Genomic DNA, 23,842 nt, shown 5'->3' with positions numbered 1-23,842 from the left:
CTTTCCCACCCAGAAGGTCACTTTGGGAGTTTTTCTCTACTCAACAGAAGGGCTGTGAGAGGTGATGGAGACATGGAAGTGGTTTTCTCCTTTTAGAAAGGAGAGCCATTCCCTCACTGGCTACAGGTCTAAAGTCCTGTAGGTATTGCCCTCATCCCAACCTGACCCTCTCAACCTCCTATGAATACACCAAGCTGTAAGCATGCACATGTGTCCAGGTCACCTATGAACATCCATGTATTTACACATGCTCTTTCATGGAAGAAGGAAAACTGGGATGGGGTAGATCTCAGGGCAGAGATCGCATGTTGCAGTTTGGGAATCATGCACTCTCCACAGAGAATCAGATAAACTGGGAGAACCAGCAAAAGGAGTCAGTGCACATTAGCCCCCTAGCACTTCCATGGCTCCTCCTTCTGGCCAGGGTCCAAAAGGAAAGCAAAGTCACAGCGATGTCCTGGGGCCTAGCCCCAAACTAATGGGCCCAAGATAGTGGGCTGAAGGGGTCACAGGGGTTGAGAGGGCAGGGGCAGGAAAAGTCCTGATTCACTGCAAGAGCAATTCTGATCTCTTATGGGAATCAGGCAAAGCCCTGGCCCTGAGCCCATCCAGGCCCAGAAAAGGCAGACAGGGAATTTGAAGTGATCATTCAAAAGCCAAAGAAAACTCAGAGGCCACGACGATCTTCCATGACCATCGACCCCCAGCGTCCCAATGGTCATTCCATCCAGTGGTCACTCATGCACTAGTGGTTATTTGCCCAGCCCTAGATGGATGTTTCATCACACGTGGCTAGAGGAGCCCCAGTTAACCGAATGTGGGGTGGGCTCGGGCAAGGATCAAGCAGAAAGGGTGGAGGGAAGCCACCAAAGCCACTGCCCCTCTTGGCCAGGGCCAGGGGCAGCCGCTCATCTTCAGGAGAGGGAGAGGGAGGGTCCTGGCTGTAGCTTGTGGTCCCAGATGGTAGGACTCCCAGGTCCAAGCCCACCTTGTCTCTAGCCAGGAGTTCCCTCTGTCGTTGTCGCTGCTGACGCCGACCAATCAGAAGGAGAGTCAGGGATGCTGCAAAAACTCCCAGGAAGAAGCCTGCCAGTCCAGCCCCCACTATGTGAGCCCAGCTTGGAGCGCCCCGCTGGCTGCCCCATACCAAGCTGTAAGCAGCTACCACACGAGCTGCCCCACCTTCCTGACATTCACAGGCATAAGCACCCATGGCCCCTGGGGATATCACCACTTCTAGCCCATCCCGCCGGGGGGTGAGTGCAGTCACTCCGCTGGGCTGGTGCCACACACAGGATGCCCAGGCTGAGCTCGGGGAACATGGTAAGACCACATGTGCAGCTGCAGCCACAGGAACTTCAAACACCACTGGGTGTTCTGCGGAGACAGCAAAAGCACAAAAGGTGGTGAGGCTGTAGGTTGGAGGTGTTAGAGAGAAACGTGGGGTGACACGAGAAATGAGAAGGGGCCACAGTACACCAAGCTGAAAAGGGGATTCCCAAAGAGAGTAAGGCTGCCATAACTTCCAGGATACAAGTTTTAAACTAGGTCCAAAAACATGACTTTCTAGGCCCTTTACATCCACTCTACCCACGTTCCCTAAACCATACAAACCTCCAGGCTCCTTAGGACACAAAGAAGAGACATCCGCTGACTCTATGTCTTGAACCAGCCTATAAAGAAGAGAATACTTGATAAATCCAGTGTCAACACCCCCTCTACCCTCCTCAGTACTGAACATTCACCCACCAATTGCACCTCCCATCATCTCATAAGTCACCTCTAGAATTATCAGTCAACAGTCTCTTCATCACTAAATTTTTCCCCAATACCTCTCATACTCATGACATTTGCCGTGCCAAATTCTACAAATATCTCTAGCAGACTACAGAGAATTAAATTTGCACTAGGTCTGTCAGAAAGATGTTTGGTGGGGTACTTTGAAAGAAACACAGGAACCTTCCAAGAAGTATAGCTGGTGGTCCACAACCACAAGATTTCTCTGGAAATCTCTGTTAAAAAATTTCTCTGTTAAGAGAAAGAGAAAACTTCTTTTCTATCAGAGCTAATCAAAATTCTGTGAGGGTCCGTGAGATGACTTTCCGTTTCGCAAAACACCTCAGCTAAAGATACATCTGTGGTTGTCACCAGCACTTGGTACTGAATACAATGAGAATGAAATCACCTAGAGAGTGCATGAAAGTGTAAAGAGAAGGACTGAACCCTGAGGAATATCAACATCCAGAAGCTGGATGGAAAAGGAACCAGTAAGGGAGACAGACTGGAGAGTGAGGTAGGGAGAAAAACCAGGAGAATGCAGAGTCATAGAAGGCAACAGGATAGAGTTTTTCAAGGAAGGAAGGAGGGGAGTTGTCAACTGTGAAAACACTTCTAAGAGCACTTGTGAAATGAAAACTGAGGGACTTCCCTGGCAGTCCAGTGGTTACGACTCCACGCTTCCAATGCAGGGGGTGCGGGTTCGATCCCTGGTCAGGGAAGTATGATCCCACATGCCGCGTGGTGCGGCCAAAAAACAAAGAAAATGAAAACTGAGAAGCGTATGGCAACATGGAAAACAACCACGCAGTCAGGGCAGGTCCAGCAGGGAGGCAGGGACATTGATGAGGACAGAGAGATGGTTAGTATGGACTGACAGATGGACACACAAGTGACACTAAGAAACACAGAGAGAGAGAGAGAGAGAGAGAGAGAGGGCAGCATTAACCCATGAGAAACAGACACAGACATATGGATAGGCCAGAGCCTGGGGACATCAGGCAAGGAACCAGTGCCACCACCCTCACCCTTCATGCTCTCCAGTGTGGGCCACACACGCAGCTAGCCGAACGCTCCAGGCACAGACAGGGTCTCGGGCCAGAATGCACTCTGAGCAGCTCTGTAGACGGCCACAGTTGGTTGTGTTCACTTGTGTCACCTCAGTATGGGAGCCAACCAGGAGCCAGCTCTACAGAAAGGGAGTGAGGAAGAGAAACACACTGGATCTCCCAGACTTCAATGTCACAGATTGGCTCTGGACTCAGATATCTCCCCACCAGACTCGCCAAAATCTACAGCTCACTTGATACAATTTCATATTCTCAACTGGCTGTGGCTCTGGGAATAAGGCCAGATCCTCAAGAACACTGAGCTGGGCTCCAATCTGCACTGCTCGGTGGAGGTGTCCATCCTCTAGGAAGCAAGCAAGGGGCAAGACATAATAACATAACTGTACCTGTGCCTGGGACTCTGACACCTGTATGCATGGGACCCTCTCTATGACGACAACCTGTGTGCACTGGATGGGCAACTTGCTTGGCTATTAAACATACCTGTCCCCAGATAGAGCACATCATACTCTTTCCCTGAGAGGCTGGGCACCCTGTGGGCCACGACTCTGAGGTAGGTTGTATCTGTGGTGACCAGCAGGGGATGGCCATCAGCTGGAAACACTGGCTTGTCCATGAGTGGGTGGTCCCGGATGAAGGTGAGCACACGGTCAGGAAGGAAGAGTGACGAGCCAAACTGCTGGAGCTTCATGTTGTTGGTGATGCACTAAAGGAAACACAGGATGAGTGATAAAGCTTCCCAGGGGCCAGGAAGTGTCTGGGATGCTTAGTTGGGCTCTTGTCCTAATGGGGCAATTCAGGCGTGAGGTGAAGAACTGCCCCAGCCCCCTCACCTCTCCAGGTCTGGGCTGGGGTACATCATTGTCCATGACAGGCAGTCCCCTGTTGCAGTCATGTTTAAGCTCTCTGAAGGGACCATTCAGCACTGTCCGAATGTCTTGTGGTCGGAAGGAACAGACAGCAGAGATGGCAGCCCCTTCCCTGGAAGAGTCACAGGTTGAAGCTGGATATTTAGAGGGAACTAGGGGAGGCAACTCATCCCCTGTCAAATGAGATGACCCATGAGAAACGCACAGGAAGCTATGCAGCCTGCTTCATGGCAGAAGGAGCAGGGCTCCACGGAGAGTCCACCCCCACTGGAGGAGACCGCACTGACCTGCACCAACCCCAGGTATCTCCCACCCTGTAACTCTCCACATCAGGACCCCCTCACCACTGGGAGGAAAAGATGCCATAAAAGATGGGCGTCCCCATTCCATGCTCAGGTCGAAGAATGACCATGTCCTGCAGGACACTGGAGGCCCGGCCATGCTCAGGCCCTGGACACAGAAGGTCAGCCTTCAGAAAGGTCGTCCACCTCTGCTGGAGGGTCTTCCGGCCCCCAAGGTCCCCCTGGGGTGACAAGTACATAGGAAGTTCTCTTTAGAAGACCAACATTAGAGGAGGACTGTGGAGACCAATACAAGTTTCCCCCAGACACAGACAGATAGGGAGACAGATGCATAGAAATGCAAGGACAGAGATACAGAGTAACTGAGAAGGACAATGAGGTATGGGGTGGGCAGGATCACAACAATGATGTTTATTGTGCACTTATAAAGTTCTGCACTACGTGCTTTACATAAGTTACCTCGTTTAGTCCTCAAATCGACACTGCCAGAGTCACACAGGCAGTAAGCAGTGTAGCAGGGACTTGAACCCAGGTCTGTCAACAGTTCCCGCCTTTAACCTCTACACTACAGTGTCACACGGGATAATAAGTGGGTAGAAGAGGCCAGAGCCCTTTCGCCACATTCCTCAAGCTCCCAGAAAAGTAGTCACTGCCCATCAAAAGAGAAGAAAGAGGAGAAATACAAGGAGACCAGAGGAAAAGACAGGAGGACAGGCAGAGCAGAAAACAAGATAGACAGTTGGGATCAGGGTCTTACCGCACACACACGGGCCACCCTCGGGACCTTAACGTGTTCGTATGAATCAAAAGCTCGGGAAATCTCCGTAAAGAAGAAGTAGATTTCATCGTCTCCGGCTTCATCCCCCCATTCGGCTGGGCTCAAGGCCACTGCTGCAACAAAGGCTGGGGCTGGGGAGACCCGTGGCCTCAGATCCCACAGATATAGCCTGGGGCCACCCAGCCTCCACCTACTCTGTCCCCAGAGCAGCACCACCCCCCTCTGCCCTCTCCCCACCGTTAAGCCAGGATGGCAAGATCTCTGTCCGAATCCAGTCCTCAGCACGACCCACAGCCCGGGAGATAATCGGCTCCGTCCCCAGGTAGTTTTTCACAGTGGCAGCGTAGAGGATGCCCCCTGCAGGGTGACAGGGAGGAGGTGGACTGTCAGACTCACTGAGGAAGCTTTCAGAAAGGGTCACAGGCAGGGCAGGGAGCAAAGCAGGGGCAAGAACCCTCAGGGGCTGAGCACACATTAAGTGTCAGGCAATGCTAAGCAGGACATGCATTACCTCACTTAAAATAAACAGAAATAAAGTGCTCCGGGGCAGTAACGGGAACCGGTGTTAAGGAAAAACTGCTGGAATGTTCATGTATATGAAGGAAGAATAGAAGCTATCCCTGTGGAAAGCAAGATTTTTTTTGTTGGTCTGTTTCTTGCTGTTGTCATTTTTAAGGACTTTTCTACCCTATAATTACATGGTAACTTTCCAGGAAGAGGTTTGCTTTGCAGCATGTTCCCATCTTACTTAAGTTCTCCCACTACGGTAAATGTCTGAGGGAACTACTGTTCTTTCTGAGTATTAGGGGGTGTATACTGCCCTGGAACAAGGCACAACTTTAGGGTATACTAGCATCATTTAGGGAATTGATCAAAAGGCAGATTCCTGGGCCTCGGGCCCAGCAATTCTCACTCAGTAGGGTTGGGGGTTGGCCCAAGAGCTACGTTTCAAACAAGCAGTCAGAGTTACTCTGATGTGGGTGATTCAAGACCTCACTTTGAGAAACACCAACCTAGGGGATTTCTGGATATTTCACAGCCAGCCAGAGGAAACAACGAGGAATCAGATCCTCCCTCCTGGTTCAGTGGAGGTGCAGAGGTGCTCTAGGAATGGTGGGGATTGGAAAAGAGAGAAATCAGAGGCATTCTGGGAAGGAAGGGGAGGTGCAGTTCTGTGGGCTGAATGTGAAAGAACTATAGCCACTCTGAGCAACACTGCCAAGGGCTCAGACATGAGTGGAGACAATGACTCAGGGAACAAGAAGGTCACAAATCCCCGGTGGAGTCTTGAGTATCACAGGGACTCTGGAGAGAACAGAGAAGCATTCCTTCACCACCTACTACGTAAGAGGCACTGCGCTGGGTGCTAAGCACATCACTGTCCCCCCCAAGAATTCCCATTTGAGTCCAGAAGACAAACGCAATCAGATACCAAGAGGCGTGGACTCACAGATGTGTGTAGAGCACAGAGGAGGACCCAGCCACATCTAACTGGGGGAGCAGCAACTCAGAGGTCACATCTGAGCTGGCTCTGAAGAATGAGCAATTTGCCAGGTAGAAGGACTTCGGGGGGAAGACAGGCAAGTGGGGAAGAGGGGAGCCATGTTCAGGGATGTGGGGCACTCCCCATGGCTGGAGCTCCAGCGGGGCACAGGGGCTGCCGGGCAAGTGAGCAGAGATGAGCTAGAGGTGCAGAGATAGGCACCCAATTGTGATGAATCTGCTCTTCCATGCCAGGAAAATGTGGACTTTATCTTAAAGGTGAGGGCAAAACTGCAGAGATTTTCTTGAGGAGGCATGACGTAATTAGTTTTGTTTTTTAGGAAGAAAATGCTAGTTATGCCTTCACACAGTCCTGGCAAGAACAAAGAAGGACTAAGGCACTGGTAGAGGAAAGAAAGGGGCTGGATTTGGGAGATATTTCTGAGGTAGAGCCCATTAACAAGATGTGAACATCAGTTGAATATGAGATGTGAAAGAATGGAGTAAAATAACGTCTCTCAGGTTTCCACTTATAAGATGGATAACAGTAGATTATGATATTATGAACCAAGCAAAGAAATGACATAAGGCTCGTAAAGAAAGTGGCTGGAGAGGAGGTGAGTTCAGTTGTTGGACCCACTAAGGTTGACGCACCTTTGGGACATCTGGTTGGAGTCACTGGAAGGCAATCGAACAGAAGGGTGTGGACAATAGGGCCAGAGTCAGGAAACCTAGGAGTCATGCTTAAGTTACCACAGGAATGTGAAAGCCAGGGAGAAAAGGAAAGCGAGAGAGAGCCCTGGGGCACCATCATTTGAAGGCAACTCAGAAGAGCACTGACTCAGAAGAGTCAGAGGCTGGAGAAGCAAGCAAGGCTGGAGTGCTGGAGGCTGGTGCCCAGAAACCCCAGCAAGAGTCGCGGGGTCATGTGCACTGAGGGAGGCAGCGGAGGGCGGGGCCACCTTGAGGGAAGCACTACGTAACCACGAACACTTAAAAACACTTAATGCAAAGCAAGAAAAGGGTCAGGAGCCCTCTGAGGGCAAGAGTAAAGAATCAGAAACCCCCTTCCTTACTGGGTGGGAGGGAAGACTGTACTACCACTCGAGTTTGTGAAAAGAATCCAAGCACTTTGGAGTCAGGAAGGCTTGGGTTTGAACCCTGAATACTTATTAGTAGTATGATCTTAGGCAATTACCCTTCCTAAGCCTCAGGTTCCTCAAGTGGAGAATGAGGATAATACCACCTTCCACCCAGAGCAGTGCTGAGGGTTAAATGAGATAAAAAGAGAGCCCCAGGTAGGGCCTGGCGCACGGCTGGCATTCAATATGTGTTAGGACCTCAAGGGGCCATATGCTTGATTTGTTGCCATAAGGTAGGGGGGCCACAACTATAAAATGGCATCCCATTCCCTTCCAGAGTATTTCATGAGGGAGAAAATCAGATTTGGGGCAAAGGTTCTGGCAGCTAATGGAGCAGCAAATAAGCCAATCCTCAGTAGTTCCAGGGGGAAAAACATGACACAGAAGCCAGAATTGGAATAAAAATTTTCCTAAAAGCATTATACACGAAACACCCTAAAACTGAAACTATTGACAGAAGCTGTGTCATGGATACCCTGAGAATGGGGGAGATGTGGTAGAAGAGACAGTTATGAATATTTTGGAAGCATGACTTGATGTGTTTGAGGGGGAACACTCATAAATATTCTGGAAACGGTAAAGGACCACAGACAGCAATGCAAGGACCCAGTGGTGGACGGAGGTGAAGTCCCAAAACTTTCTAAGGGCTTAAATGGGGGCAGTCAGCAACTCCGGAGCCTAGGACTGCTGAAGAGCACACTCACTCAGCGGAGAGAGCGGAGGGTCACAAAGGGATAGCAGGAGGGATCAGACACTTTGGGAGGGAGTAGCAGGGCTCCAGGTGTTCCATGAGTACTAAGGGGCTTACAACACAATCTTCACACACACACGGAGGAAAAGGAACAACAGCCATCACAATTACGAGGGCAGAAGTCCACAGGAGGACACAAGATCACCACATGCCCTGAATTTTCCAGAACAGTCAATTTCAAATATTCTGTTGCACTGTTCATATAATAAAATATCCCTGTATGTGCAGTTGTTTGGCAAGTTATTACTGACTAGATCAAGCTAGCAAACATGAAAACATACATCTGCTATTGGCAAAAGATGATATGCCGAAGAGAGCGATGCCCACGGTGTTTAGTGAACAAGGTGGTTAGAAAAAAAACACATGGTATAATTCAACCCTATTTTTTAAAAATATGTATATATGTCTGTAGGCACAGGAAAGATTGAAGGAGCTACAACTGGACAGTGTTACTGATGTTTGTTTCTGACTAATGAAATTACAAGTGATTTTTATTTTCTTCTCTCTACTTTTCTGTATTCACTGAACATTTTTTGTAGTTAGCACCTTTTACTTTTATAACCCCAAAAATTAAGATACTGTCATTTTGGAAATACGAGGAAAAACAAGATTGAAAGCCACAAAGAGGAAGAATCACAGCCAAAGAAAAATGACAATTATGTGCAGAAATAGATCTCTACTTGCTCAGATGTAAAGCCTGAGAACATAGACCTCCCAGATATGTTAGCAACCCAACACTGACAGACTAGGATATAAGCCATGGCAGTGAATATTTCACTACACCCTGAAGGGGTTCAAATTTTCACTCTGGTATCAAAATGCTCACTTTTAAAGAAGGTTTATAATAGGAATTATCACTCATTATCTTTAAAAAGAGGGTTTTAAACATGCCCTAGCCTGCCTTCTTCCACTCTCTTTTCTTCTCATGGTCAGAGCTTTGCAGGATAGACAGCTCCTGACCTAATATTCTCTATTTCCTTATCTAAAGTTTATGCCAGCTGGATACCTTTTTTTTTCTTTTTTCTTTATAAACAGCCTATTATCAGGACATAATTACAGATCATTGGAGATGCAGTGTTTACCATTTCCTCTCCTGGCATATAGGATTTCTATAACTGTCTTGTTTCGATGTGTGAATGCCGTCTTGGGGTACACACTCACAGATTTAAGAGATAAGCTTGACCGCAAAATGCTGGCAGCACCCAGCGCACCTGGAACACATACAGGGCTCCTTGGCAGATGCAGTAATCACAAGATGCAATGAGACCAAAAGGAGACAAGAAAAACACGAGACGGGTTCCCAAAGAGAAAGCAAAAGCTCCCTTCTTCTGCTCTTCTTTATAAGAGCCCTATTTATTATTGAATGTGATAGGGAGGACCAGAGATGACAAATCACGGCCTCTAGCTTGGGTACCTTGGTGGGTAATGGCACTATGCACTCAGAGAAGGGGACACTGGTCGAGGAGAAGGTTTGGGGGAGGTGAGTGAAGATGATGAGCTCAGTTTGGGACATGCTGACTTAGATTCCTGTGGGACATCTAAGTGGAGATGTCTGGAAGGCAGCTGGATATGTGGTCTGTAGCTCCAGATAATGTATGGGAGGCATCAGAATCTGGTAGAAACAGAATCCATGGGGCTAGTTTTGGGAGATCTGGAAGGCGTCAGATTTGGGAGACATCAGAATGCAGTGCAAACAGAATCCATGGAGCTGGCTGAGATCATAATTACAAAGAATGCAAGAGAAAAGGATCTTAGGTGGAAGTCTAAGGAACATTTAAAGGATGAGCAGAAGACAAAGATGCTGCAAAGAAGACTGAGAAGGAATTGCAGATGTTCTTAGGCAAATGTGAACATTACTGTCAAAATATTTGCATTTTTCTGAATTGGAATAGTGCAAATAGAGACACTGAGATCATTTTTGTTAATTTTATCTCAGTGGAGTACAGATAAATGTCAAATTTGAAGACAAGGTATCTGAGACCTTTTCCTAAAGAAATACAAGTGCCAATAAACACATGAAAAGCTGTTCGACCTCACTAATAGAAATGTAAATCAAAAACATCAAATTGGACTCTGGAGAAAGTCACTGTTTTATGTTTATTAACTATATTTTGGGGGCTAACTGGCTGTAATGAAACAGGCCCTCTCATCACTGCTGGTAGGACTCACTGGAGAGAAATTTGGCCAAATCCATCAAGTACTATAAAAATCTTTTATATCCTTTGGCCCAGCAACCCTACTTTTTTGATTGACTCATGCAATTAATTAGATTCATGTAAAGGATTTACATAAAAATTTATGTAAAAGAATTCCTTATGCAGCATTATTTATAAAAGCAATAATTTATTTTAAAATCTGAATGTATAATTATATGGGAATAATTAAGTAAGTGTGCTACATTCATACGATTAAAAAGTATACAATCACTAAAAATCAAGTTTTGAATAATTAAACAAATTCTATGATGAGAAAATGTTCAGTATACAATAAGTGAAATATGCATGACAATTCCAATTTATTATAAATATGCACACATGCGCGCGCGTGCACACACACACACACACACACACAGAGTATGAGAAAATACTCCGAAATAATAATAGTGGTTACCTGATGATGACTGAATTACAATAAACTTTTCACTTTCTTCTTTATACATTTCTATATTTTCTCAATTTTCCACAATGCACACTGCAATTTTTATAATTTAAAATAAGAAATACTCCTGCCATTATATTCTAATATTTTCATTACTAAAAGCTCTTTTCTTTCAAAATATGTCTATTATCCTTAAGGACATTTGTATAGCTCCTAACTGGGAATTTTGGTTCTAATTCTTAAATAATATTGCCACTATCTTCTATACTGCTATTTTCAAAACAAGGGCCAGTAGGACACAATGGATCAACATTAAAAGTTCCAACTAGGGCGCCCCTGGTGGCGCAGTGGTTGAGAGTCCGCCTGCCGATGCAGGCGACACGGGTTCGTGCCCCGGTCCGGGAAGATCCCACATGCCGCGGAGCGGCTAGGCCCGTGAGCCATGGCCGCTGAGCCTGCGCGTCCAGAGCCTGTGCTCTGCAACGGGAGAGGCCACAACAGTGAAAGGCCCACGTACCACAAAAAAAAAAAAAAAAAAAAAAATTCCAACTAAATATTGGCATTATGTCAGACCAAGAAAAAATTTAAATTATAACCCTATAAAGAACTTCAGAGGAAAACTTATAATATTGATATTGACTATGACTTGGATCTGAGACAGAAAAAGCCATGGAGGTTCTATGTCTTGAGCTAGCCATTCTAAACTGTTAGAAAGTGATTTCTGACACCTCCATCAATTATCAGCTGAAAGGCAACACTAAATTTCATTTACCTGGGGGAAAAAAAGACTTAACCTGTTTGAAAATGTTCTTTGTTATACAATTATCTTATCTATGAAATTTGTATTCTTAAACTACATGCTGTGTTCCACTTGCTGAGAGAACACAGAGAAATTACACACAGATGGTTAAATGTACTTAAAGATACAGCTTGAAACAAAGTATTTTAATTATTTCAGATTGTTGCAATTGAGAAGTCATTTTGTTGATAAACAATTATGTAGAATCAAGAGACATTCATAACTGCTAAACCTGTGAAATCTTTCTTAATGATCTTAATGACTGGTTCAGCGTTTTGCCAAAGATGCTTGATATAAAGCTAAGAAAAACAAACTATTGACTAAACTTTTATTCAAATATGTATGCGTATAAACAAGGTCTCACTGACTTCAACTGTAGATGAATGATAAAAATGACAACTCAAATATCATATTTACTAGATATATACTTTATGTTCATTTTCAAAAACTTGTTATTTCATTACGTTTCAGAAAAGGTAAATCATTAACTGAATGACTAAGAGTGACTTTTTAATATATAAATTTATTTATTTTATTTATATTTATTTTTGGCTGCATTGGGTCTTCGTTGCTGCGTGCGGGATTCCTCTAGTTGCGGCAAGCGAGGGCTACTCTTCGTTGTGGTGTAAGGGCTTCTCATTGCGGTGGCTTCTCTTGTTGAGGAGCACAGGCTCTAAGTGCACAGGCTTCAGCAGTTGTGGCTTGTGGGCTCTAGGGCTCAGTAGTTGTGGTGCACAGGCTTAGTTGCTCCGCAGCATGTGGGATCTTCCCAGACCAGGGCTCGAACCCACGTCCCCTGCATTGGCAGGCAGATTCTTGACCACTGTGCCACCAGTGAAGCCCAAGAGTGATTTAATTTGTGCAGCTTTTAAGACTTTTCCTACAAATAAAGTCATGCATTAAGAAAAGAGTTTAGCGTCCAGTGGTTGAGGCTTTGTCTTCCAATGCAGGGGGTGCGGTTTGATCCCTGGTCAGGGAGCTAGGATCCCACATGCCTCGCGGCCAAAAGGCCAAAGCATAAAACTGAAAGCAATACTGTAATAAATTCAATAAAGACTTTAAACATGGTCCATAACAACAACAACAAAGTTTAAGGTTAGATCTTATATCCCAACTTTTGTTTTTCATAAAATATTGTGCAATATTTAAATTAAAATTTATATTGTCCAATATTTTATAATAAGGTTCGTAGCAACTTTAATGAAGGAAGAAAAAAACAGTGTGGTAAATGATGCTAAGTCAACTGAATAGTTAGTTGGGAAAAATCAATTTTGATTCCCTTCTCATGCCATTTGTCAAAATAAGTTTCAAATAAATCAGAGTTAAAATGTTTGGGAAAAAAATTTTAAGAAGGAAAATTTTATCTGCTCTCTAACTGAAGGATTTAGCTTAAAAAATATAATCACAAAGGAAAAGGTGTAGATTGGAATACTAATATCCTACCTGATAATTGGCCCAAGAACATAAGCAGAGGATTGACCAAAGCAGAAATAAAAATAAGTACTAAAACATGAAAAATGTTCAACTTCACTAATATTCAAAAAAATACAAATTAAAACAAGGTGCTGGGACTTCCCTGGTGATCCAGTGGTTAAGAATCCACCTTCCAATGTAGGGGAAGCGGGTTCGATCCCTGGTCGGGGAACTAAGATCCCACGTGCCACGGGGCAACTAAGCCCGCGCGCTGCAACTACTGAGTCCATGCACTCTAGAGCCTGTGCATCACAAGTAGAGTGAAGCCTGCAGCCACAACGAAGAGCCTGCATGTCACAACTAAGACCTGACACAGCCAAATAAATAAATATTTTTTAAAGGTGCTATTTCCAGCCTTGAATCAGCACACACACACAAAAAAATGTTTAATGACAAGAAAACAGTGTGGTGAAATTTATGTGAAAAACCTCTCATTTACTGCTGATTTAGGGTGTAAATTGGTATATGCTTTCTAAAAACTCAATTAGCAACAGATAATGAGCTGTAAAATATTCACATCCTTTAATATAGTAATCCATTTCCAGGAGTCTTAAGAAGACAACCTAAAATGAGGATAAAAATTTACGTGCAGGGCTTCCCTGGTGGCGCAGTGGTTGGGAGTCCGCCTGCCGATGCAGGGGACACGGGTTCGTATCCCGATCCGGGAAGATCCCACATGCCGCGGAGCGGCTGGGCCCGTGAGCCATGGCCACTGAGCCTGCGCGTCCGGAGCCTGTGCTCCGCAACGGGAGAGGCCACAACAGTGAGAGGCCCATATACCGCAAAAAAAAAAAAAAAAAAAAAATTTACGTGCAAAAATGTTCATTACAGTATTAGAGACAATAGCAAAAACTTTGAAGTGAACTAAATAAACTTGAAAATAAATTTACATAAATAATTTGGAATTCTTAAATTATGGTATGCTCACAGGTTGAGTAGCATAATGTCATTAAAATTTTTCTTCACAAAGAATTTTTAAATTATATAGAAATGCCTATGATATAAAGTCACATGACAAATATTCAAAATTATATCCATGTAGCATGACATTTAGAAGTTTCATAAAACACACACATAAAATTTCTGTTCACCTGCTTGTTTTATACTCTCATGAGGAAAATCGTTGGGTTCTCACTGAATTTGGAGAGTGCATGTGGAGTAGTCTAACCTAAAATACAGGCTATGTGGCACACAAACAGTTCACTTTGTGGCTACCAAAGAATTAGTCAATCATTCTCCAGAAAAGATTCAGGCATAATCTGTGATAGAACCATTGAACACTTGAGCAACTCTATATGTATATATAGTTTGTTTGAAGGAAGTAACAGAAGGAATTTCTTTAATAGTCATTACTGATTTTTCTGAGCAACAAAGGACTGGCCAGCCAAATATATGCGCATGAGTATATATGCATGTGGACACACACATTGAAAAGGCTAGAAAGAAATATCCTAAAATACTAGCAGTGGTTTTCAGAGTAGGAATACTCTAAAACTGTGCTAATATGGTAGTCACTAGGTATGAATGGCTATTTATATTTAAATTAAAATTACATGAAATTTAATATTCTCCCCTTCAGTCACACCAGTCACATTTCAAGGGCTCAATAGCCACATGTAACCGGTGGCTACCGTATTAGACATTGAAGATACAGAACAATTCCATCATCACACAAAGTTCTTTTGGACTATGCTGTTCTAAAAGATTTCTTATGTTCTTCTTTATACTTTTTGCAAATTTATTATAATATGCATTGCAGTAGATTCCTCTTAAAAACAGGAAAAAATGACTGACAGAGATGAGGTTAACAGAGGAAATGTTCACAGTCTACTGTGAACAGTGACATATTCTCTAGAGAAAAGCAAGAGAAATGATACTCTGTGGGTAAAAGCAGAACACAAGCACTCTGGGAAGAACAGGAAAGGCCAGAAAGAGATGTGGGAATAATAGACATTCTGATGAAAGTAAAGAAAGGACACAGAAATTCCAACAGCAGGGCGGGGAAGGAGGCAATTACAGCAAGAAGTCACAGGTTCTTATCTCTCCCCACTCACCAGCCATTACAGCTGCTGACCGCTGAGCTGGCTCAAAAGGACATTTCCCCCGGCCACTCTCAGGTCTTTCAACCTGCTGGAAACTGGACACATCCTACAGACCAGAAGGGGGCAATTGGTTTAGAGGTCATGGGGAAGTCCATGGTGAGAATTACAAAAGATGGTCAGATGAAGAAAAATCCCAATTCCCATTCATCTCCCATTCCCCCACTACCATCCCCATATTCCCCGTCTGCTATTCCTGATTCCACCACTCATTCCTGCATTTCCTACCTCTGCCATCCCTCTTTTCATCAGTTTATTCCTCTTCCCTCAATTCCCCTAGTTCCCAACACCCACATGCTCTGATGAAGGAACACCTAGGATGGCACTAGAAGACACCAAGAGGCTGAAAGGCAGACCTTTCCTCTGAAATGCTGCTGAACTGCCAGCTTTGCAACTGGCTGGAGAACGTGCTACAGGATAAGGAGGACCAGGGAAGAAAGCTGAGGGCTGGAGCACTTAGGAAGGGTAAAGAAAAGTACAGGCTGATATAGGACCATCTGAAGCCCAGGGGTCTAGAGAGAAGGGCCATCCTTCACCTAATCACACCCCACGAATAAAAGACTGAACCAGAGTCAAGGATACACAGAAGGAGGGAAGGGAATCTACAAAGTCAGTGAAGAACTGAAGCTGAGGTCAGAATCTGAGAATTTGGTAAGTGTCTTCCTCATCCAGGGACTCCAGAGGGACTAACCTGGGGTGCAGGGGTGGGCAAGAGGTGTAAGAGTTCCACAGAGCCAGCCAGACATTACCTTAGCTGAGCATCCAGCACTAAGAGAGGCTTCAAGATAACATCTAAAAATGAAAATCACAGATGATTTCAACCTGGACTGACAGGGAAGTTAACTATGGCCAGTTAGGAATCAGTTATGACACGAAGTACCAGGCATGATATCTCTAGTTCACAAACTAGGATGGACATATGGTGTTGCTGGAGCCTTATTGCTGTGATGGTAATTGGAGAACCAACATAGATCTACGTCCCCTGAGCATAAGTGTACCACTGGCCCATTCTGACTGCTCACTTATTTCCTGTAGTTGGCAAACAGGGTTTCATTTTACTGAGAGAGCCTTGAAGTAGACCTGTTAAAATGAGATGTGATCTGATGTCCCCTCAAAGGGAATACTGGGTCAAGAATCTTCCAGAATGGAGGACCCCACAGAAACATAATCATCTGCCCTGTGTGGTGGTGGGCACATTGTAGCCAGAGGAGAAAGATGACAGTTCAGTGAGAGATTACCAAGATATTTGGGTGCTCTGAACATGGGGTTATTACCTGCTGCTGTGGCCTGTCTTATCGCCTCCTTTTCTCCACACTGCCTCGCCTTGCCCCCAATTTACTCTCTATACCCACCCCAGATTAATATTCCTAGACTATTATTCACTGACTTAATAAATGTTTGAGCCACAGAATGACAAAAATGGCTCACCATTGCCTCTTTATCCCAAACTACTACTTCTTCTAACCAAACATGGATCACCTGTTATTCCTAGAAAACAAATTATGCCTGAAACCATTCCGTTACATTTCACCAAGGACTTATAATAAAGGATGAGCCTTTTCTCAGTTCTCATTCTCTTTGATCTTTTCGCACCATTAGATACTTTTGATTCACTCTCCTCCTTGAAATAATCTACTTCTTGACTCTTGAAATTCTACCCTCCTGGAGCCCCTCCTCCTATCTGTTGTTTCTCTGTCTCCTTTGGTTGTTTCTCTTCTCCTTTCCAGCCTCTAACCATGTAGCCTTAGTCTTTCTCACATATACTTTAAAGATCTCATTAATTTTCACATTTCTGCCCAGACTTTCTATGCAAATCATTCCCCAAACTCTCTAAAGCCTGATGTCTTCCAAACTCTAGTCCATGTTTGCACTTGACTGCTGGACTTCCTTTCCTCACAGAGATGATCTATTAAAACTGAACATGGGGCTTCCCTGGTGGCGCAGTGGTTGGGAGTCCGCCTGCCGATGCAGGGGACGCGGGTTCGTGCCCCGGTCCGGGAAGATCCCACATGCCGCGGAGCGGCTGAGCCCGTGAGCCATGGCTGCTGAACCTGCGCATCCAGAGCTTGTGCTCCGCAACAGGAGAGGCCACAAAAGTGAGAGGCCCGCATACCGGTTAAAAAAAAAAAAAAAAAACTGTACATGTTGAAACTCGTCCTCTTCCAGTTTCCCCAAATGGCATCATCACGTTATCTAGGTTTATAGCCTTTGAGCAAGGGAGCCGATTAACTACATAGGTTATGATTACTGTACGGTCAAAGTGACATTTAATTAGGGTCTGAAAGGATAAGACCACACCACCACATTATCTGAATGTTGAGATTCTTCATTATATCATTGTGTCAGCACAGTCCTATCAGCATGAGTTGTAGTGAAGGCAAGTCCCTCAAGTTGAAAGCCAGAGCTATGTAGGCAAGCTCTCACTGAGCTGTGGGGTTAGAACCCATCCTTTGACTTTGGCCAAGAAGAGTGCAAGGCATATAAAGGACCTTTCCTAAGAGATTGGGGGTGAGGGGTAGGGGGAGGTGGTCCTTGTTAACATGAAACAAATCAAATGTCACAAGAAACTGAAGCCAGCTAAGGTCTTCTTCTAGGGTGCAGGCTGGACTAGAGGGACAAGGTAGCAGAGCACAGCCAGACAAACCTGGGTTTGAATCTTGGCTGTGCCGCGGCCAGCTATATATCTCAGACTTTTACCTAACTTTTCAGAACTTCTGTTTCACTCCTGTAGATTGGGAATAAATACTTTCATGATGTGTCATCACTATCATAATAAATAAATATCATGATATGGTGATAAGAATTAAACTCAATTGTGAATGTAAAGTATCAAGCACCAAGCCTGCAACAGAGTAGACACTCAATTGAATGGGAAGTCTTCTCATTGTTGTTGTTGCTGTTGTTATAAGTCTAACATTTTTTTCTGTTAACTGCTGGAGCTCCCGCAGAAAAACAAATTAAAATATTTTCCCCCAATGTCTGATGAGCTGTCACTGAAGGGCAACACTCCACATTGCTGGAACTGGTAGGTCCTATGCTTAAACTTCCTTTTGTGAGAACCTTCATTTCTCTGAGCAATCAACTCTGAGCAAGTTGTTATATCTGGATCAGCTAGTCAAAGTTCTCAGATTGTTACACACAGTCTCAAAGTCATCAGTCTGGGACATGAGAAGTTCAGCACTAAGGATAAGGCGAGGACTTGCTCAAGCAGATGGAGACTGCCAGGTAGCAGGATAAGACAAAGGCAGAAGAGAACATTCAGGAGGTCTAGAGAGCAGTCTCGGGATGTTTAAAGGGTTAACACAGTTGTTAGCTGTACCTTATATTCTCCTACAAACAAGCCTTGATCAAAGGATGGTCCTTCATTTCATGAGCCTGTGGGATAGGAGGGTTCAGAAAAAGAGCTACAAGTCGTAGGAGTGCAGTACACAGGCCCCTGGCTTCGTTCTCGTTTGCTGATATTCCTCAAAAATGGATAGGGGTCCAAGTCACACCATTCCTGACAGGTATGTCCAGAACATTTTCTGTCTAGATACTTATCTAACAACGATTAGGGTCCCACCTCAGAGAGCCAAAGATGAATAGAAGGCCCTGGGGAACTAACTTGGAGTAATCACATCGTCTGTAAACCATGGCTCTGGTATTCACACCCATGGGCTCCCTGATCCTATGTATACTAGGAAAGGACAAATATGTCAATGGCAGTTCCACTGCTACTACTGTGAGCTTTGTGAGAACTGTAGGGAAACTAGGCCCTCAGCGTTACCTGAAGGAATACAGAGATTTTCACCACCACCCTGAACTGGGAAACCTTCCCAGGATGAGGGAGCTATTCACACCTCAAAAGGGAGTCTATCACCAGCATTATGAAAATAACTCAACATAAACGCAACTAACTCCAAGGAGAGCCCAGAGGGACTGACTAAGGCAATCAAGCATATACAATTATAGCATTCTTAAGTCAGAAATATAAGGATGATGTTTAACAAAGAGGTTTGGAGCTACACACTGACTAGATCCATGTGGCAAGGACCACTGCAGGCTGCAGAAGGATGAAGTCAAGATCTACCATTAAGGATCAGGGTCAGGAAAGGGAGTTGTTGTACTCCCTCCTACCCCTAGCAGAAAGGGATAAAAAGTGTCCAGTGATATGAAGGACATGTGACTCTTCCCAGGGCCTGGTCACAAACGTGTGCAGCCAGAGGAAAAGTAATTGACTACTGGATAACTGATGACAAAAGGTGAGGAGTCAAAACATTAACACGCTTCCTAAGATGTCACCAATCCCAGGGACTTTTGAGGTCATGACCAACCTAGATGTGATTAGGAGTATCCATGTCCCAAGCCTGCCTGGGTGTGAGGTTGGAGATGTCCAGGGCTTTAGCAGCAATGAACAGGACCAAGAAGAAAACATGGTTGACAGAGTGCAAGATTGAGTGCACCTTGAAGGCAAGATCCAGAGTATGGGGCCAACAGGTACTGCATTAATACGCAGTGACCTCAGAAGCTGTGAGAGCAAAGGGTCACAGCCCACACAGAATGAGGTTGACAGCGGAGGGGGAGAAGGTGGTAGAGGACCATCACATGCCATGGGAGGAAGAAACAGGTATGGACAGTGCTGATTAAGAAATGGACCCAGGCTCCCTGGACAAAGCATACACAGGACAAGGAAAACATGAGCTACTGGCCTCTGAAGTTCCTCCCCACAGGCCAGCTGGCATCCTCACTTCCTTCACCATCCCACTAGGTCCCTCTTTTCACTTTATATTCCTTACCTTCTACAGACAACCTCCCTCCCCCTCCCTTTCATACCCTCCTTCAGTGGACAAAGCCTCTACCCTATGAGGACATCCCTCACCCCCAATGCTTATCATGCACAAGGGTTGCCTTAAGCATGACCCCTGTCACAGTCACTCACAGAAGACCCCTCCCATCCTTCCACCCCTGTCACTCACAATAACCCCGCACTTCGGATCAAAAGCGAAGGTGCCACAAATGAGGAGGTGAGAGGCATTGGCAATGGCGAGAATCTGGACAAAATTGTGACATTCTTCCTAAGGGTCAGAGATGGTTAGAGAATCAGAAGCAGCAGGTACAAGGAAAAGTAGTGTTAAGACAGTTATATGCAGGTCTGGGTATGTTGTTAGAGTCCCTGCCTGGGCCCATTGGGATGGGAGCATTGCAGGGGACTGACACAGAGTCAGGGCTGGGCCAAGGCCTCAACTGACATTCAGGCCAGGGCCTGGATTTATACCTACCTCCTTCTTGCCTTTCTTCCTACAGTTCTGTCTGTGGGCCTCAGGTACCATCCAGTCAATCTAAGAAAGGAAGAGTGACCATTTCTCTCAGATTCTCACCCAAATTCCTCCCAAGCCAGGCTAGGTGACACAGTTCTACAACCTCCATCAATTTGGAAACTTCAGAGACAACCCCCCGACCACAGAGCACTGTTTTTCATACTGGAGCTCGCTACCCATTAATGAGTAATGAAATCACTTGTGAAATCTCAACCAACATTATTTTTAATGAAATAGAATATGTCAGAATGTATCACATATAGGAGAGTAGATATTGTTTCAAGAAAGTTTTCTTTCAGTTGGTGTACTATGTCAAAATGTACCATACATTTCTTACTAAGGGGTGGTCAAAAACGTTTGAAAGTTATTGCCCTAGAGTAATGTGATTTTAATGATTCCACTGAACCCTGGTCACTGTGGCCTCCTCCCCATAATCATGAACCTCCCTCATAGCCTCCCCAGTCACCATGACCCACCCCCATCACCCTCAGCTGAGACAATAAGGTTGACGACCTTCCCTTATTCCTTTTCACCAACATTCCCCGTCCTACCACAACACCCCCCTTCATATGCCATAAAACTAAGGATCTAATCACATGCTCTAGAATCTGAGGTCCTCCCCACTCTCATCTCTCACCCTGCGAGGTCTCTCCCCTGAAAAGGGCAGGGATAAAGCGAAGATGGTGTCCCGGGCGCCGACATAAAGCATATGGGAAGCAGGATCCACAAGGAGAACGGAGTAATTGTATGTCTGAGGGATGGTGAACCGGGTGAGATAGGAGTCAGCCTCTGGCAGGAAGAGAGGGTGAAAGTGAAGAGTGATATCAGCCATCATTTCATAAGGGTTGGGTCCACAAGGGCAAAGCCAAAGGGGCCAATTTTTGTTTTCTTCCAAGTACCATTTATTTAGCAGCCTTAAGGGCAAAAACAAAGCCTTGACAGGCCATCCATTTAATTTCCCCAGGGAAAGATAACTGATGAGGCCAGAGTATTTAGCACACAATAAAGTACGCTTTTTCTATAAAAATAGAACACTTCATTAAAATAGCATAAATATTAAGTCTATTTAATATTTATTTCTATTCATAGCAACATGATACATAATTTGAAAATACCTGTAAAAGGTACAAGTACTTTTCTCTCTAAATTTCCTTTTTTCTTGAATCACTACTTAATAGTAACTCCTTTTTACTTAGAAGGGAAATGTCTCACTCTTTTCACCATCACATTAGGAGATCATCTCCTCTCTCTCCCACCACCCTTGATCTCACCCTAATTCTACCCAAAGAGGTAAGAGAGTGGAGGGGGCAAGAAGAGTATGTGCTTTGGAAATGGATCAGCCCAAGTTTAAATGTGGCTCTTTCACTTACCTGATGTATGATCTTGAATTAGTTACTTGCCCTCTCTGAGCATCACTTTCCTCATCTGTAAACACCACCATCCAGGGTTGTTGAAAATTAAATGAGATAACATATGTGGAAGCATCTGACACATACAGCTCTGCTCTACCTGCTTCATCTGCTCAGCTACCTTCAAGACTAGTAGAATGCCCATGCATTCTTAGATGTGCTGATGTATGGAGCCCCACCCACCCGATCCTCCCACACCCATACTCATGTCTGTGCTGTATCCTGACTACTATCCCATGCTTAGTATAAGTCCCGGATCACCCAACCACCCTTCATATCCCCACCTCTGCCTCGCCTTGTCATATAGACCTCTCTGGATTCCTGGATATGAACCCAGACTGGCAACCTCAACTCCATGTTGTGGCTATTGCTCCAACACAAACTGAAACCCAGGCTCTGACCACAACTTTGTCTACTGGATTCATAGCATCCCTATATGTCACTGGTCTGAAATGACAGAAGTAATGTAGAAGACTCTAAATACTATTACCCAGTTTTGAGTTTTTCCCAACAGGATGTACTCTTGGCTTCACTGGTTCTGTCTGCCCAAGGTGCTAACACTCACTGCCCACTGAGAAAAACACAAGGTTCATAGCTACACTCATATCCGCCTCAACAAAGAGCCTTTAAAGTGTGAATCACTCCAATGACCACTTTTAACCTTGTGGCATCCCCTGGCTTCTTTCACATCTTTTGAAAGGACATCTCCCTCCTCCTTTTTTCCTTCTGAAGACTTTGAAAATCATTTAAAAAGAATTTTAAATCAACTCATTGAATCGTTTCCCAGCTACTCAATATAGGGAATGGGTAGAGGGAGTAGGGAACGTTGAGGAAGTTAGGAGGGTTATGGTGGATCGGAAAATGGGAGTTGGTGTCAGCGATGAGAGGACTGGTAAGTGAGTTAGGGAAATTAGGGTTGTGAACGGGGCAAAAGGCTCGGAGGAGGTTAGAACTGATGATAACCAAATGAATTTGAGAAGTGGGCAGATGGAAATGCTGAGCTGGTAATCAGAAGGATGGGTGTTTGGAGTAGTATGAAAGACCGATGGGTTTGAGAGCAGGATGGGCGTCAGGCTGGCGTGACGGACACAGGTGCATGTGAGGGAAGAGCGGAATAAGGGAGAGGAAACTTCGAAATACAGGGTTTCCGGCAACCCCCATTCCCCTCCCTGGGCCTCAGGGTCTGCGTCTATACGGTGAGGGGCTGTTGCCTTAATAAGGGGCCGCGGGAGCCTCCTGGGCTGGTCGTAGTAGCCGAGTCGCCCGGCTCGCTGGAGCAGCACCAAGCGGGGGTCCCGCCCGCAACCGGGCGGGGCTTGGGCGTCGCGGGACGCAGTGGGCTGAGCTGTGGGGGCCCGGGTGCGGCTTCCCGGGTGGGGAGAGCAAGTGGGTCCGGGTACCTGAAGGCGGGGTCTGGGCGCGGCGCGAAGGAATAAGGGCGAGGGCGCACGCGCCTTACCGGAGATAGGAAGCGAGATCCTGGGCACCGAAGGGGGGACGCGGCCACACACCGGGCCGCTTAGCACCTCCAGCAGCAGCAGCAGTAGGGGTAACGGCGAGGCCGGGGACGGCCCCGGGCGCGGGCGGGGCCGCGCAACAGAGGCCGGCATTTTTGCCACCGCCTGGCCGCCGGGGTGTGGCGCGCCCCGCAGCCTCCTCGGAGCCTCGGCGCCACCAGCTTCGGTCCCACTCTGCTCTCCTCGGTGCGGCTGGGCCTGCGGCGGCGGGTTAGAGCCCAACCTGGCTCCACCCCTTCAAGAAGGGACCAATGATGGGACTGATTTTCTCCTCAGCCGTAGGGGTTGCGTGGAGGTCGGACTAAGGAGAGAAAAAGCCCAGGCCAGAGAGAGAGGGAGCTAGACCCAGGGGTAGGTGGGGCGTTCTACCTCGAAAATGGGCTGGACGTGTCACTCCAGGACCCTGAGTGACAGGTTTGCAAAGGTAGCTCCAAAAACTCCAATTTGCATGTCTTGGCTATTGTAAACAGTGCTATGAAC

The 23,842-nt window shown here is 45.7% G+C and overlaps 1 protein-coding gene across 3 annotated transcripts; it reads right to left on the bottom strand.

Annotated features, from left to right (window-relative positions):
• Window positions 1-10: 10 nt before the first annotated feature.
• SEMA4F (ssemaphorin 4F) lies at window positions 11-23,469 on the bottom strand. 3 transcript variants are annotated; one of them, XM_032653022.1, is made up of 14 exons: window positions 23,305-23,469; window positions 21,074-21,225; window positions 20,398-20,457; window positions 20,095-20,193; window positions 15,095-15,188; window positions 5,033-5,152; window positions 4,775-4,926; window positions 4,060-4,238; window positions 3,680-3,827; window positions 3,330-3,552; window positions 3,080-3,189; window positions 2,805-2,965; window positions 1,615-1,673; window positions 11-1,377 (listed from the first exon to the last, which is right to left on the bottom strand). In XM_032653022.1, exons 1-14 carry the CDS (start codon window positions 23,453-23,455, stop codon window positions 767-769), a joined length of 2,319 nt encoding a protein of 772 aa, XP_032508913.1. In that variant the 5' UTR covers window positions 23,456-23,469; the 3' UTR covers window positions 11-766. The 3 variants fall into 3 exon arrangements, with proteins under 3 accessions (XP_032508913.1, XP_032508914.1, XP_032508915.1); XM_032653023.1 differs by lacking the exon at window positions 20,095-20,193; XM_032653024.1 differs by lacking the exons at window positions 4,775-4,926; window positions 5,033-5,152; window positions 15,095-15,188; window positions 20,095-20,193.
• Window positions 23,470-23,842: the final 373 nt, after the last annotated feature.

This window comes from Phocoena sinus, chromosome 13, assembly GCF_008692025.1.
Source record: "Phocoena sinus isolate mPhoSin1 chromosome 13, mPhoSin1.pri, whole genome shotgun sequence".
Classification (NCBI taxonomy): domain Eukaryota; kingdom Metazoa; phylum Chordata; class Mammalia; order Artiodactyla; family Phocoenidae; genus Phocoena; species Phocoena sinus.
The sequence above is the reverse complement of the archived record's forward strand: the minus strand, read 5'-3'. Positions and strand labels throughout refer to the sequence as shown.